We start from the raw sequence: 12,847 nt of genomic DNA, 5'->3' as shown, positions 1-12,847 counted from the left end.
AAAACCATAGCTTTGACTATATGGACCTTTGTATATGTGTATGTATTCATATGGGCTTCCCAGGTGGCTCAGTGGTAAAGAATCTGCCTGCCAAGGAGGAGATGTGGGTTCAATCCCTGGGTCAGGAAGATCCCCTACAGCAGGAAATGGCAACCCACTCCAGTATTCTTGCCTGGAGAATTCCATAGACAGAGGAGCCTGATGGGCTATAGTCCATGGTGTCACAAAAGAGTTGGATACAACATAGCAACTAAACAACAAAAATGTATTCATATACATGACCCTGAACTTTATAGAGACAAATATATATATCAGAAAGAAAAAGACACACATATATTGTATAACTACGGCCTTTCAGAAAGAAATGTTTATCAACACACACACAAACTCACTAATAAAATCTATAATAAATGTACAGTTGAGTATCCTTCAAGGTATCTTTTTAAAAATCTGTATGTAAACAGAATTTTTATAATCAGATCACTTTGCACATGTTTTATTAATTAAAGGGTATCCATTTATAAAGTAAAATTCTACTTTTTAAAAACAAGAACTATTACTCCTTATCTGTTTGGTAAATTGGTATTAATGGGTAGTCAATTTTGTTAAAGCAGGCATATATTTTGTTAAAACAGGCACACAGCAATACCTGGTACCATTTATTCTGACTCTTGCATATAGGATACTCTGCATCCTAAAGATATAAAAAAGTAGTTTAATTACTTTTAATTGAGGATGAGTTCTAAATAATAATTTTCTAACACCTAAATTATTTTACCTTCTTCTTCACTTAAGGTTGGGAGAAAAACTGTTTTTAGAGAAATCTTTAAAAAATCTTTCCAAATTCTACCTTGAAAGATTATCAATTCGGAGTCCATACTTCGTCTCTGTCTCCTTCCTCCCCACCTTAACTCTGAATTCTTTATCCACCAGCAGGACGAAGGCAATAGCACCATTGTCTGGTTTCATATACAATAAAAAGGAATCTTTTACTATCAACCACCTGTAAGAAGAAAACACATATTTTTGAAGTTGTACTGAATTATTGAAACAAAGGGAACAAGTTATTACGACAAGTTTGAAGTAAGCATTCTAGCAGACAGTAAACATAATTTTGTCTTTTACACAGGGATCTATTTTTTAAAACATGAAAACACTATGAAACAGAAAAATAAACAAAAAAATCTTCCTATTATGTTTCCCTGAGAAGTACTGGCACCAAGCAATTCAAGACAATTCACTGGCCCTTTAGACACTAATGGCAAAGCCTGGAAGAATGTCCCTGATGTGGGTGGGCAGTGCTCACAGGATGCACAGCAGGAACCAAAGCTGTTGGAAAATGGGGTGGGTTAGTGTTTGCTAAAATAAACCATCACAGAAGAGGCAACTGAGTCTCTGAGTAAGTAAAAATTGCCCTTTAAAAAAACTGAATAAACATCCAATACTCTGCATATTGTTCATTTCAAATTATTGGTGGCATAAGGACCATTAATCAGAGAAGGCGATGGCACCCCACTCCAGTACTCTTGCCTGGAGAATCCCATGGACGGAGGAGCCGGGTAGGCTGCAGTCCATGGGGTCGCGAAGAGTCAGACACGACTGAGTGACTTCACTTTCACTTTTCACTTTCATGCATTGGAGGAGGAAATGGCAACCTACTCCAGTGTTCTTGCCTGGAGAATCCCAGGGACTGGGGAGCCTGCTGGGCTGCCGTCTATGGGGTCGCACAGAGTCGGATACGACTGAAGCGACTTAGCAGCAGCAGCAGCAGCAAGGACCATTAATAAATGATGCTCAGTGGAACATGATCTCTCAAAAGTATATCTGCAATCAATTCAAATATATATTTAAGAGCTTCATGATGGAAAAGTACAGTGATAAACTGGGAGTTAGAGCAGAGGTAGAAATGGCACGAAGATAAATCAGACATGTTTTCAAAGGAACTTATTAGGCTGGTGGGGCACAATAACAATGCTAGGCTGAATGGGATAGGTGTTAAAGGAGGAAAGCAAAAAGAGATGTGTGTAAGGAAGGGGTCCTCAGTTCTAAGAGAAAGGGCTAGTGGCATTTCTCAAAAAAGTGTTGTCTGAGCAAAACCAGGAAGGAGCCCAACAAGCAGAGCCCGAAGAGGTAGTCCAGGTATACATCCACATGGAGGGAAGAGTTAGCAAAGGCACCAAGGCTGGGAATGCTGCCTGTATTGGGGGACAGTCTGGGGAGGCCAGGGTTTCAGGAAGTGTAGCAGATGAGGTGTGGGGAGTGGGGTAGGAGCCTGGCAAAGGCCACATTGAGGAGAGTCTGAAGGCCATGTAGGTAATGTCATAGTCACCTGCAATTGTGTAGTGGTGAAATGAATTGGTCAATAATTAAAGAAACGAACATTGGGAATATTATATCACGTATTAGGCAACATAAAGCACGTTATGAAATAGGTAAGGCCAGAATACCTGAACATAAATGAACAAATATTGTAAACATAATACGTGAAGTCAGAAGTTAAAGGAAACCTATAACAAATCATTACTGAAATTGCTAACCACATTACATTTTAGTGGCTCTCTAGTTTGGGATTTAATGTAGACAATCTACATTGATTTCCACATGGTTTCATTTCACTTGTTTTTTTAATATACAGGCTGTCTCCTTTCCAATTAAAGGGGGTGGGATGGATTTAGGATAACACAGTAAAGGTCATACATGTGTTACAATTAACAAAAGGGAAAACATCAAGGTCAGAGAAAGCAAATATCTAACCACAACACTAATATAATTACGGTGACGGCACCAATGTGGGTTTGAGCTTCCTGGGTTTTCTTATCAAATGAATAAACTAAGGAAATAAAGAAGTCACCCAACAAAAAGATAAATTCCAAAGAAAGTTTCTCACTTGGAACCTAACATAAAGCAACTGAACAATATTAATGGATAACACTCTCAATAGTTTTCAGAAAATGCAGAAATTCATGTTTTATAAGAACTCTCTTAACACTGCTCAATATCACTGCCAAGGCCATGATATCAAATAGAAACTCAGTCATTCTGATGGGGCTGAGTTATGAGTTATGCATAACTACTTGTTGATGAAAAGTCAAGGCTTAAAGATCACATATCTGTTAAAGGTCCTTCTTTAGCTATGGTTCCCTTGTCCCAGCCTGACTTTCTATGTAAGCTAGAGAGCAGACGGCAGGGCACAGGCCCAGAGCAGTAGTGTTGTTGACCAGGAAGGAGCCACAGGCTTTGAAAACCACAGCTGGTGGGTTTGTCAAACTGACAAAGAAAAGTCAAACGTACCGGACTTGGGGACTTGCCTAGAAGTCAAGGTCCCCTGAATGACACCAGAGCCAGCTCTAGCCAGAGCTCCACACCAGACACAACAATGAGGGATGAAGAAATACAGAAGTGTTTAATAGTGACTGCTGGATTTTGAAATCTGAAGGCAAAAGAGAATGGTTTCTGTTTTGACGATGATGAGTTGTTCTCTGTAACAGTTATTAGATGTAAGGTGAATTGACGCCAGGCCTTTGTTTACAGTTTTTCTTAACTATGCCATTCATTAACCTTTTCTTGTTTCTCCTCTTTGTCTCTTTGGTCAAAAGATTTTTTTCTTTAACAGGAGGATATGCATCAAGAAAGGAATTCGCCAAGCAGCCTTCTGGGAGTCAGCACCTGCTGCTGCTGCTAAGTCGCTTTGGTCGTGTCCAACTCTGTGCGATCCCATAGACGGCAGCCCACCAGGCTCCGCCGTCCCTGGGATTCTCCAGGCAAGAACACTGGAGTGGGTTGCCATTTCCTTCTCCAGTGCATGAAAGTGAAAAGTGAAAGGGAAGTCTGTCAGTCGTGTCCGACTCTTAGCGACCCCATGGACTGCAGCCTACCAGGCTCCTCCGTCCGCGGGATTTTCCAGGCAAGAGTACTGGAGTGGGGTGCCATTGCCTTCTCCGCAGCACCTGCTGCTCAGGGATTAAGTGTCTGCTTGAAGTCAGCCTCCCTGGCTCCAGTTTTGGTTCTGTCACTTGCCCTTTTCTGTGAACTGGGGTAATTGAGCCTGAGGTCTAAATCCATAAAACGAGGATAGGAGTAATGTCCAGCTCATAAGTATTTTTGAGGATTCACTGAGATGACTTAAGGATGTTGCTTAGCACAATGCCTGGAGCCAATAAATGTGAGCTTTTATGAATTCTCTTGGTCTATACCAGGTGAGATTATGGTATGTTCTAACAAGATGTGACCTGTTCTACTACAAACTGTGTCATTAAAATGCAATAGAGCCACCTAAGTCACACATCACCTCCTCAGCCTCATCTCATACTCTTCCTTCCCACCACGTTGGTCTCACTGGTCCTGAGACTTGCTAACCTTGTTCTCTGGGCTTCTACATTTGCTCTTCCTCACTTAGAAATTATTTCTTCCAGATCCTCCCATGAGCAGTCCCTTCCTGTCAATCAATCTTTTGCTTAAATATTTCTCCACTGGAAGGTTTTCCTGGGCTCCCAGCCCACCCGCCTCTGCATCCTGTTTAGCTTCTTCATAGCACTTTTCACTGTCTGGAACTGTTTATTTGTCTGCTTGTTTCTTGTCTTTCCTTTACTAGAAAGTGAGATCCTTGAGAACAGGGAATGTGTATCATGTCCACTGGTATCTCCCCAGGGCCCAGACAAGTTCTTCAGGCAAAGCAACACTCTTGCCTGAATAACAGCTGCACAAATAGATCCTGGAGCATAAGTAAAATCATTTAGACATGGTCACTGTCTAAAAATTGTAATTCTTGGTATAGTTCATAGTTTAGTAAATGCTAAATTTATTTCTTATAAATTATCTCTTAAGATATTATTTGAGATAAGAAACTTATCATTGAGCCCATCAATAGGATGTGCTGTTTAAGCAGATGTTTTAAATTTAGGGAAGAAATGCTTGCTGTGTTTGCCAGCAGAACAGAAGAAATTTTTTTTTTTTCTTTTCTTCATACTTGTACCTGAGACTTGGTTGAGAGTTTGATGGCCTTGTTTTCCTTATGTCAGTTTGTCAATACAGAATATACAAAATGACCAGAATCTTTTTTTTTAAATGGATAGAAAAATTTTAAAAAGAGATATGACCAACTGTTGCCCTTAAAAGTAACTCTCATTTAGACACCAATAGTCTTCTAGTGTGGAGAAGGCAATGGCACCCCACTCCAGTACTCTTGCCTGGAAAATCCCATGGGCGGAAGAGCCTGGTAGGCTGCAGTCCATGGGGTCACAAAGAGTCGGACATGACTGAGTGACTTCACTTTCACTTTTCACTTTCATGCATTGGAGAAGGAAATGGCAGCCCACTCCAGTGTTCTTGCCTGGAGAATCCCATGGACAGAGGAGCCTGGTAGGCTACAGTCTGGGGGGTCGCACAGAGTCGGACACGACTGAAGTGACTTAGCAGCAGCAGCAGTCTTCTAGTGTGGGAAATTTTCCAAACAAAATTTGTCAGCTACATTTTATCATTTTTGTTTGGTACTGACATTTTATACCCCATGAATGTAACTCAGGAAATACTTATTAATATGGAACCAAGGCTTCAAGTTTCATGGAAAGATTTATACAAATTAAAACGAAGAGACATTTTATTCTAGGGAAGATCATATCTTTTTAGATTGTCCTGGTTGAAGTCTGATATGTGTGTTTAGTCACTTCAGTCGTGTCTGACTGTTTGCAACACCATGGACTGTAGCCCACCAGGCTCCTCTCTGTCCATGGGATTCTCCAGGCAAGAATACTGGAGTGGGTTGTCATGCCCTCCTGTAAGGGACCTTCCTGACCCAGGGATTGAACTCACATCTCCTGTGTCTTCTGCATTGTAGGCAGATTCTTTACCCACTGAGCCACCAGGGAAGACTGAAATCTGATATATCAGACTTTAAAAAGTGGGGGAGGTATATTTCCTTTATATAACAAAGCCTCCCCCTTCTATCTTTTTGGGCTGCCCTTTCTCACAGAGGTTACAACTCAAAGGTCAGTTCCTTGACTTCTGTAGCTAAAGCCTCCGTCTGAAGTCCTCATGTCCCTGACTGTCCCATCACCTTCTTTTTCTTTCAAAGCTCTGATCAACATTTGCGTCATTCACCCTGCTTGTCAGCTTCTCCACTGTCTGTGATCTCCTCCAATAGTGCTCTGTGAGGGCAGGGGCATGGCCTTGTTCACCACTGTTCTCACAGTGGCTAGAACACAGCCTGGCAAACATTAGGCACTCAATAAATGACAAAATGGACCAGATCCAGGCTTCCATTTCTTGAGTAGATGTCTTAGGTTGGGTTGCTCTAGAAGTCAACTCTGAGACAAGGATAGAAGTGAAAGCGGTTTGTAAAGGTACTTATTAGGGAGCTTAGTAGGAAGCAGAGGAAGGGAAGGACAGGAAGCAAGAGCAGGAAGGGAGCCATCGAGGATGTGTTTTCACGCACTGGATTGTGGGCAGCTGTGCTGCAAATCTTCCAGGGGACCTCGGGAGACAGTGCAGAGTTTGCTGGTGAATCACCCTACCTGAGGGGTGAGGGGGCTGGACTCCCACCAGCTCTTGGCTGAAGGTTGTTTCTAGGGCCTGCGAATGCCTCCAGCCTACTCTGCTCAGGCAATCCAGAGCAAGTCTTCAGTCAAAGACTTACCAGTGCTTGTAGCCCCAAATCCATACCTAACACTTAGTAGCAACCTTAGGCAAAGCTGATGACCCGGGAGTAGGCAAGAGGAATCTGTGCCAAGGCCCCAGTGGTTTGGAGGTCCTGCCTCCCCGAGAGGCATGGTGTGGCGCAGGAAGCAAGGGCAGGAAGTGAAAGTGTTTGTCGCTTAGTTGTGTCTGAGTCTCTGCGACCCCATGGGCTGGAGCCCGCCAGGCTCCTCTGTCTGTGGAATTCTCCAGGCAAGAATACTGGAGTGGGCTGCCATTTCCTTTTCCAGGGGGTCTTCCTGACCCAGGGATAGAACTCAGGTCTCCTGCACTGCAGACAGCTTCTTTCCCAGGGAAGTTCATAAGGGCAGGAGCAGGCTGGCTTATGCTCTGCTCCTCTCCTGGCTTGGCACTCAGTGTTCCCCAGGGTTCTGTACCACTGCAGGTAGGAGAGGGTGGGAAGCTACTTCAAGTGGGAGTCTCTGAATTTCCTGTGATGTTAATTATACCCCAAGTTTCTGGAGACATTTAAATAAATTACAGAAGTTTATTTGAAAACAAATATTGTCTAGTCTACTAGTCCCCTGTTTATTGTAGTTAAAAAATCTTTTGTTTTTTGTAATATAGAAATTCTCAACTTCCTCTAGCTTAATCTATTGATCTTTCCCTTGTAATTTCTTCTATTCTTTAAAAACCCAGAAAATAAGAAACCAATCTAATGGTATTTTTGGTTGGCAATGTATCTGAAATACACGTTTAAAGATCCTAGTTTTAAGTTTATATATCATCAACTCACACATAACTTAATTTCCTCTTTACACATGAGTTCATATTTTTTTTCAAGGTTAGAAAAATAACAAACATCTCTTAATAGTTTTAAAAATTCCAGTAAATTATTATTGGAACAAATAGCTGTTGTCTATTATGTTAAAAATGTTGTCATAGATGCTTTGAGGAACAAATAAGAATGAGATAAGAATACTCCTCTATAAGGAGTCTTTAGTTGGAAAGGACTTAGGACATGAATTAAAGTTTTCTGTCTATATCACACTTACCATAATATACATCCTCACAAATATAACTCTAAAATTACCCCTGAACACTACCATTTTTTTTTGTTTATTTTTTTATGTATGGTTTAGTGGGTCTTAGTGTATTTTAGTTTACTATATTTGTAAATTTGCACACTGTCACCATTAATATATAATTCCAGAGTATTTTCATCATCCCAAAAGAATTCCACATCCAAATGCAAACTAGTACAGCCACTATGGAGAACAGTGTGGAGATTCCTTAAAAAACTGGAAATAAAACTTATATATGACCCAGCAATCCCACTGCTGGGCATACACACCGAGGAAACCAGAATTCAAAGAGACACGTGTACCCCAATGTTCATCGCAGCACTGTTTACAATAGCCAGGACATGGAAGCAACCTAGATGTCCATTGGCAGATGAATGGATAAGAAAGCTGTGGTACATATACACAATGGAGTATTCCTCAGCCATTAAAAAGAATACATTTGAATCAGTTCTAATGAGGTGGATGAAACTGGAGCCTATTATACAGAGCGAAGTAAGTCAGAAAGAAAAACACCAATACAGTATATTAACGTGTATATATGGAATTTAGGAAGATGGTAACATTGACCCTATATGCGAGACAGCAAAAGAGACACAGACATAAAAGAACAGACTTTTGGACTCTGTGGGAGAAGGTGAGGGTGGGATGATTTGAGAGAATAGCATTGAAACATGTATATTACCATATGTGAAATAGATCACCAGTCCAAGTTTGATGCATGAGACAGGGCACTCAGGGCCGGTGCACTGGGACAACCCGGAGGGGTGGGAGGGGGAGGGAGGTGGGAGGGAGGTTCAGGATGGGGGACACACGTACACCCGTGGCTGATTTACATTAATGTATGGCAAAAACCACTACAATGTTGTAAAGTAATTAGCCTCTGATTAAAACAAATAAATTAATTAAAAAAAAAAGAATTCCACACCCAGTAGTAGTAACTCCCCATTCCCCTTGTGCCACAGCCCTTGGAAACCATGAATGTACTTTGTTTCTACAGATTTACTTATTCTAAACCTTTCATGTGAATGGAATCATATGATATGTGACCTTCTGTAGCTTTCTTTTTCACTTAGTGTAATGTTTCCAAGGTTAATTCATATTACAACATTTATCAGTCTTTCATTTCTTTTTTTCATTAAAATTAAAAAATATTCAAATATAATTAAAAAACCATATAATTCACCCCTTGAAAATGTACAGTTTAGTGGTTTTAATATATTCACAAATTTTGCAACCATCACGGTCATCTAATTCCAGATATTTTCCAGAAGAGAAATCCCACACCCTTTAGTATTCTTCATTCCTTTTTGTGGCCAAATAATATTCCATCATAGGGCTGTACCATATTTTGGTTAACCACTCATCAGGGGATGGACATTTGGGCTTTTTACACTTTTTGGCTACTCTGAATAATGCTGCTATGAACATTTATGAATACATTTTAATGGAGATATATTTGTTCAGTTCTGTTTGGAAATATCTGGGGTATGTGGTAACTGTATGTTTAACATTTTGAGGAACTACCACCCTGTTTTCCAAACTGGCTGTTATCATTTTACATGATGCACCAGCAATGTATGAAGGTTCTAATTTCTCTACAGCCTTGGCAACACTTGCTATTGTCCAATTTGCTTATCACAGCCATCCTGGTGGCTATGAAGTTGTAGATTACTGTGGTTTTGATTTATCTTCCCCTAATGACTAGTGATGTTAAGCATAATGACTTGTGCTAATTGGCCACTGTCTATGTTCCCTGGCTGACCAATTTTTGAATCCTATGGCCCATTGGGTTTTTATCTATGTAATTGGCATACTCTGCCTACAAATGCAATTTTGAGTAGAGTATTTAAATAGAGCTGAAACCTGGAACTTAAAAATAATTTAACATTTGCTCTGCCATGACTTTCAAAGATTTATAATTGAAAACTAGAATATAAAAACTCCCCCAATACTCAGTTTATTAAGACAAACACACAAAACTCTCAAGTCTCACCTTTTTGCCCACCGATAGCAGGCTCTTCCCTGGCCACAGCAATTCAGGCCTGGTATTCTGTGTCCTCCGGATCTTTTCATTATCATACCTTCTCTGAAAGAGACATCAAGTTAACCCATCATCTTTAAACTTCCAGCTCACACTTAGCTGATATAGCCTCATAACTGGGAATTAAATAAACTGTTCTGTTCTCCCATGCCCTACCACTCGGCTTTTTCTGCTTTCACTGTCAAATAGATCAATGCTTTGTTTACCAGGCTCAGAACTCCAAAGCCAATCTTTAAAAGCACCCTGGTGGATGCAGGCCTGTTGGCAGAGGGGACAGCATACTGCACACACAGCAGGACCTACGCACCCCGGCTTCTGGCTCTAAATGCTGAGCATTCTCCCAGCCACCATGACAGCCTGAAAAAGACTCCACATGTTGCCAAATGCCGGCACGGGGGAGGTTCATCCGCTATGGAGATCATTGAGAATGCTCATCCACAGATTCCAGGGTATTTCTGCATCCCTTCACCTACAGTTCTAGGACCAATTCATGTCAAAGAAGTAAAGCAAAGCTATTACTTCGGAAGGAGAAATATCCTAACTCGGAAAGATGTGAAAAGAAAAAACAATAATAATGGCCAACCAACCAAACAAAAAAAATATTAAAAGAACTACCAACAATGTTCTTGACTAGAAAAGTTAAGCTCTTTGTAATATCAAGCTCTCATATCATGAAGGACGTGCTCAGTCGTTCAGTTGTGGCCAACTCTTTGCTACCCCATGGACTGTAGCCCATCAGAAGATAATCATTAAGTAAATTTCAATCTTGTTACATAACATACATTTTGCACAGCATTACTTTTAGTCAATAAAATAAATGGTAAATAGCTAACTTTTATATGTGATAAAGAAGGGATCTTGTATATTTGATTTTTAATGCATTCTCGCACACATCATATTTGTTATCTCTGTTAAACACCCACTACTGTGGGGTCAGAGGAGAAGGAGTGTGGAGCAGTTGGCACCTTGGTTTAATGTAGCAAGATATTCTGTTTTGTATAAATAGGTCCCTCAGTTGCTCTGACTCTGTTGGGAAGAAAACAGTGAAGCCAGAGGAGCTCCATCACCCTGGTACACCAATAAATCAAAGGCTACAATGCTCATCAACTTTTCATACTTCTCCTTAGAGATCCAATACTGAAACTTACATGCCCTTTGGTCCCAAATCATGGATGAAAGACAGCTGGCTTATATCAAGAAATTCTGTCTGAAAAGAGGCCCAAAATCCATATGTTAGAAAGCAAAAAAAAAAAGAGGAAAAATTCAAGCATTCAAAAAATATTATGTACCTCCATGTATAAGCACATCTGGGGTACTCTACAGATTACACAGATCACAATGGCACTGCCCTGAAAAAGTATTTTTTAGAAGGATATACACAATTAAAACACAATCAAGATAGTGATGTGTGCTCTAAGATGTAGAGACAAAATGCTCAAGAAGGTCATGGTGAGACCTGCCAACAATAGTAGACCATGTCAATAACAGGCTTAATAGAAAATCAAAGACAAAAAGATATACTCCTGGCATTAGGAGGCAGAGGAGAGACCAGACACAGAAAACACTCCACATCAATCAAGTTCTGTGGGAAGAACCGTAACAGCTACATGTGAAAGTATTTATTAATAGAGATACAGGCAGAGGATGACCGCTTCCTAGCTAATAGGACATCACAGAGGAAATGGCATTTGATCTGGGCTTATAAATGGGATTAATAAAATGAACTATAACAATTTTCCTTTGAAGTTTTATTTATGTGATTGTGACTGCCTAATATTAACCTTGTAAGAAAAAATTACACATCTCTCAAAGCTGTCAGTACTGTGAGGTCCAATTGATTTTCTTTCTTAGGGTGATTGGAAGAAGTTTTTAAAATTCAAAAGGATTTAAATATCTTTAAAAACCTCAGATCAAACATATTCTCATGTAGCACTTTTTATAAGGATTTTGAAAGTCAAGGTCTTTATATTTTATTTCTTATATCAAACATGGTGATTCGGTACCATACATTTTAAAATTCTGATTTGTGGAAATGTATTCTAATTGGAAAATATAGAAATACATAGGTTATTAGAAATGATATTGCAGACTTTAAGCCACAGAATTCGAAATGTCTTGAAATCCTAAGCCAGAATTTCTCATTTTATCTCTAGGGAGCAGAGAGAAAAATACTAATCCTAGTTTATACTGGAAGAAACTTCTCCAGAGGTGTAACTAATTTATGCAAAGTCAGAGACTAGCTGAACAGAAGAATAGGAAATGAAAAGCAAAAATCAGGGAAACTATTCATCTAATACTTGGATATTTTCTTATGCACATATAGCTATTATCAAATCATTGACAACAGGAATATTATTTGAAATAATTCAGAAACAGTAACTTCAGAATATCATACAAAAGTTGCTAAATGTAGAGAATTTCATCTAAATAAAAAAACACATATTAGCAATGTGGAAAATTTAAAGCTGTGTATTAAGAAAAAAATTCAAATTTATCCTAATGTTTTACTAAAGAGAAATTTGAATAAAGAACTAGTGCTATTATATAGGAAAAAAATCCTTGGCAATAAATATCCTAATATAGATTTATGGGGTTGAAAACAAATGTGGTCAGGTCAATTTAGAAACAAACCTAAATAATACAATTTGAAATTTAACAAGCATTGTATTGTCCAAATGTCTCAATGCATCTTCAGCGATAAAAATTCCATTCTCGACTTGAGCAAGCAAATCTCAGGAATAAGAATTTAATGATTAATTTAGTCTGACAATATTCCATTGGGCTATTGATCTCTAAATAATGTACTAATCAATATCCTTTGTCTTTCCAAAGGAACTTGTTAAATTTAAATGCTAGGAAAATAGGGGACCAAAGGGTTCCCATGCCAAAGGACAAGCAACAAACCCAGGAGATAATAATATCTCAAAATTTCTGGGGCTTGTAAAAATATAAATTAATTATTTATGATTATATTAAAATGATTTTAATACTTCTATCTGCTTTTTGCAGACAGAAATTTGAATATGTCTCACAATTATCAAAAGAGACACATGGATGCCAATCTAATTTCACAAGTATCAGGCAGAGCCCT

The 12,847-nt window shown here is 39.3% G+C and overlaps 1 protein-coding gene across 9 annotated transcripts in view; it reads right to left on the bottom strand.

Moving 5' to 3' along the window:
- The window catches only part of PLD1 (phospholipase D1), a 278,672-nt gene that overhangs the window by 160,706 nt on the left and 105,119 nt on the right, over positions 1–12,847 (bottom strand). For 8 of the 9 annotated variants that reach the window (XM_044944848.2, XM_025285411.3, XM_044944862.2 and 5 more), the window contains 3 exons: positions 10,905–10,963; positions 9,709–9,801; positions 851–1,003 (listed from right to left, as the gene is read on the bottom strand). In XM_044944848.2, the coding sequence (XP_044800783.2) occupies positions 851–1,003; positions 9,709–9,801; positions 10,905–10,963 (305 nt within the window). The remainder of the gene's footprint in view (positions 1–850; positions 1,004–9,708; positions 9,802–10,904; positions 10,964–12,847) is intronic. The other variant, XM_044944869.2, reaches the window with a different exon arrangement.

Source organism: Bubalus bubalis, chromosome 1 (genome assembly GCF_019923935.1).
Source record: "Bubalus bubalis isolate 160015118507 breed Murrah chromosome 1, NDDB_SH_1, whole genome shotgun sequence".
NCBI classification, from domain to species: Eukaryota; Metazoa; Chordata; class Mammalia; order Artiodactyla; family Bovidae; genus Bubalus; species Bubalus bubalis.
This window is presented reverse-complemented; position numbering and strand designations above follow the sequence as displayed.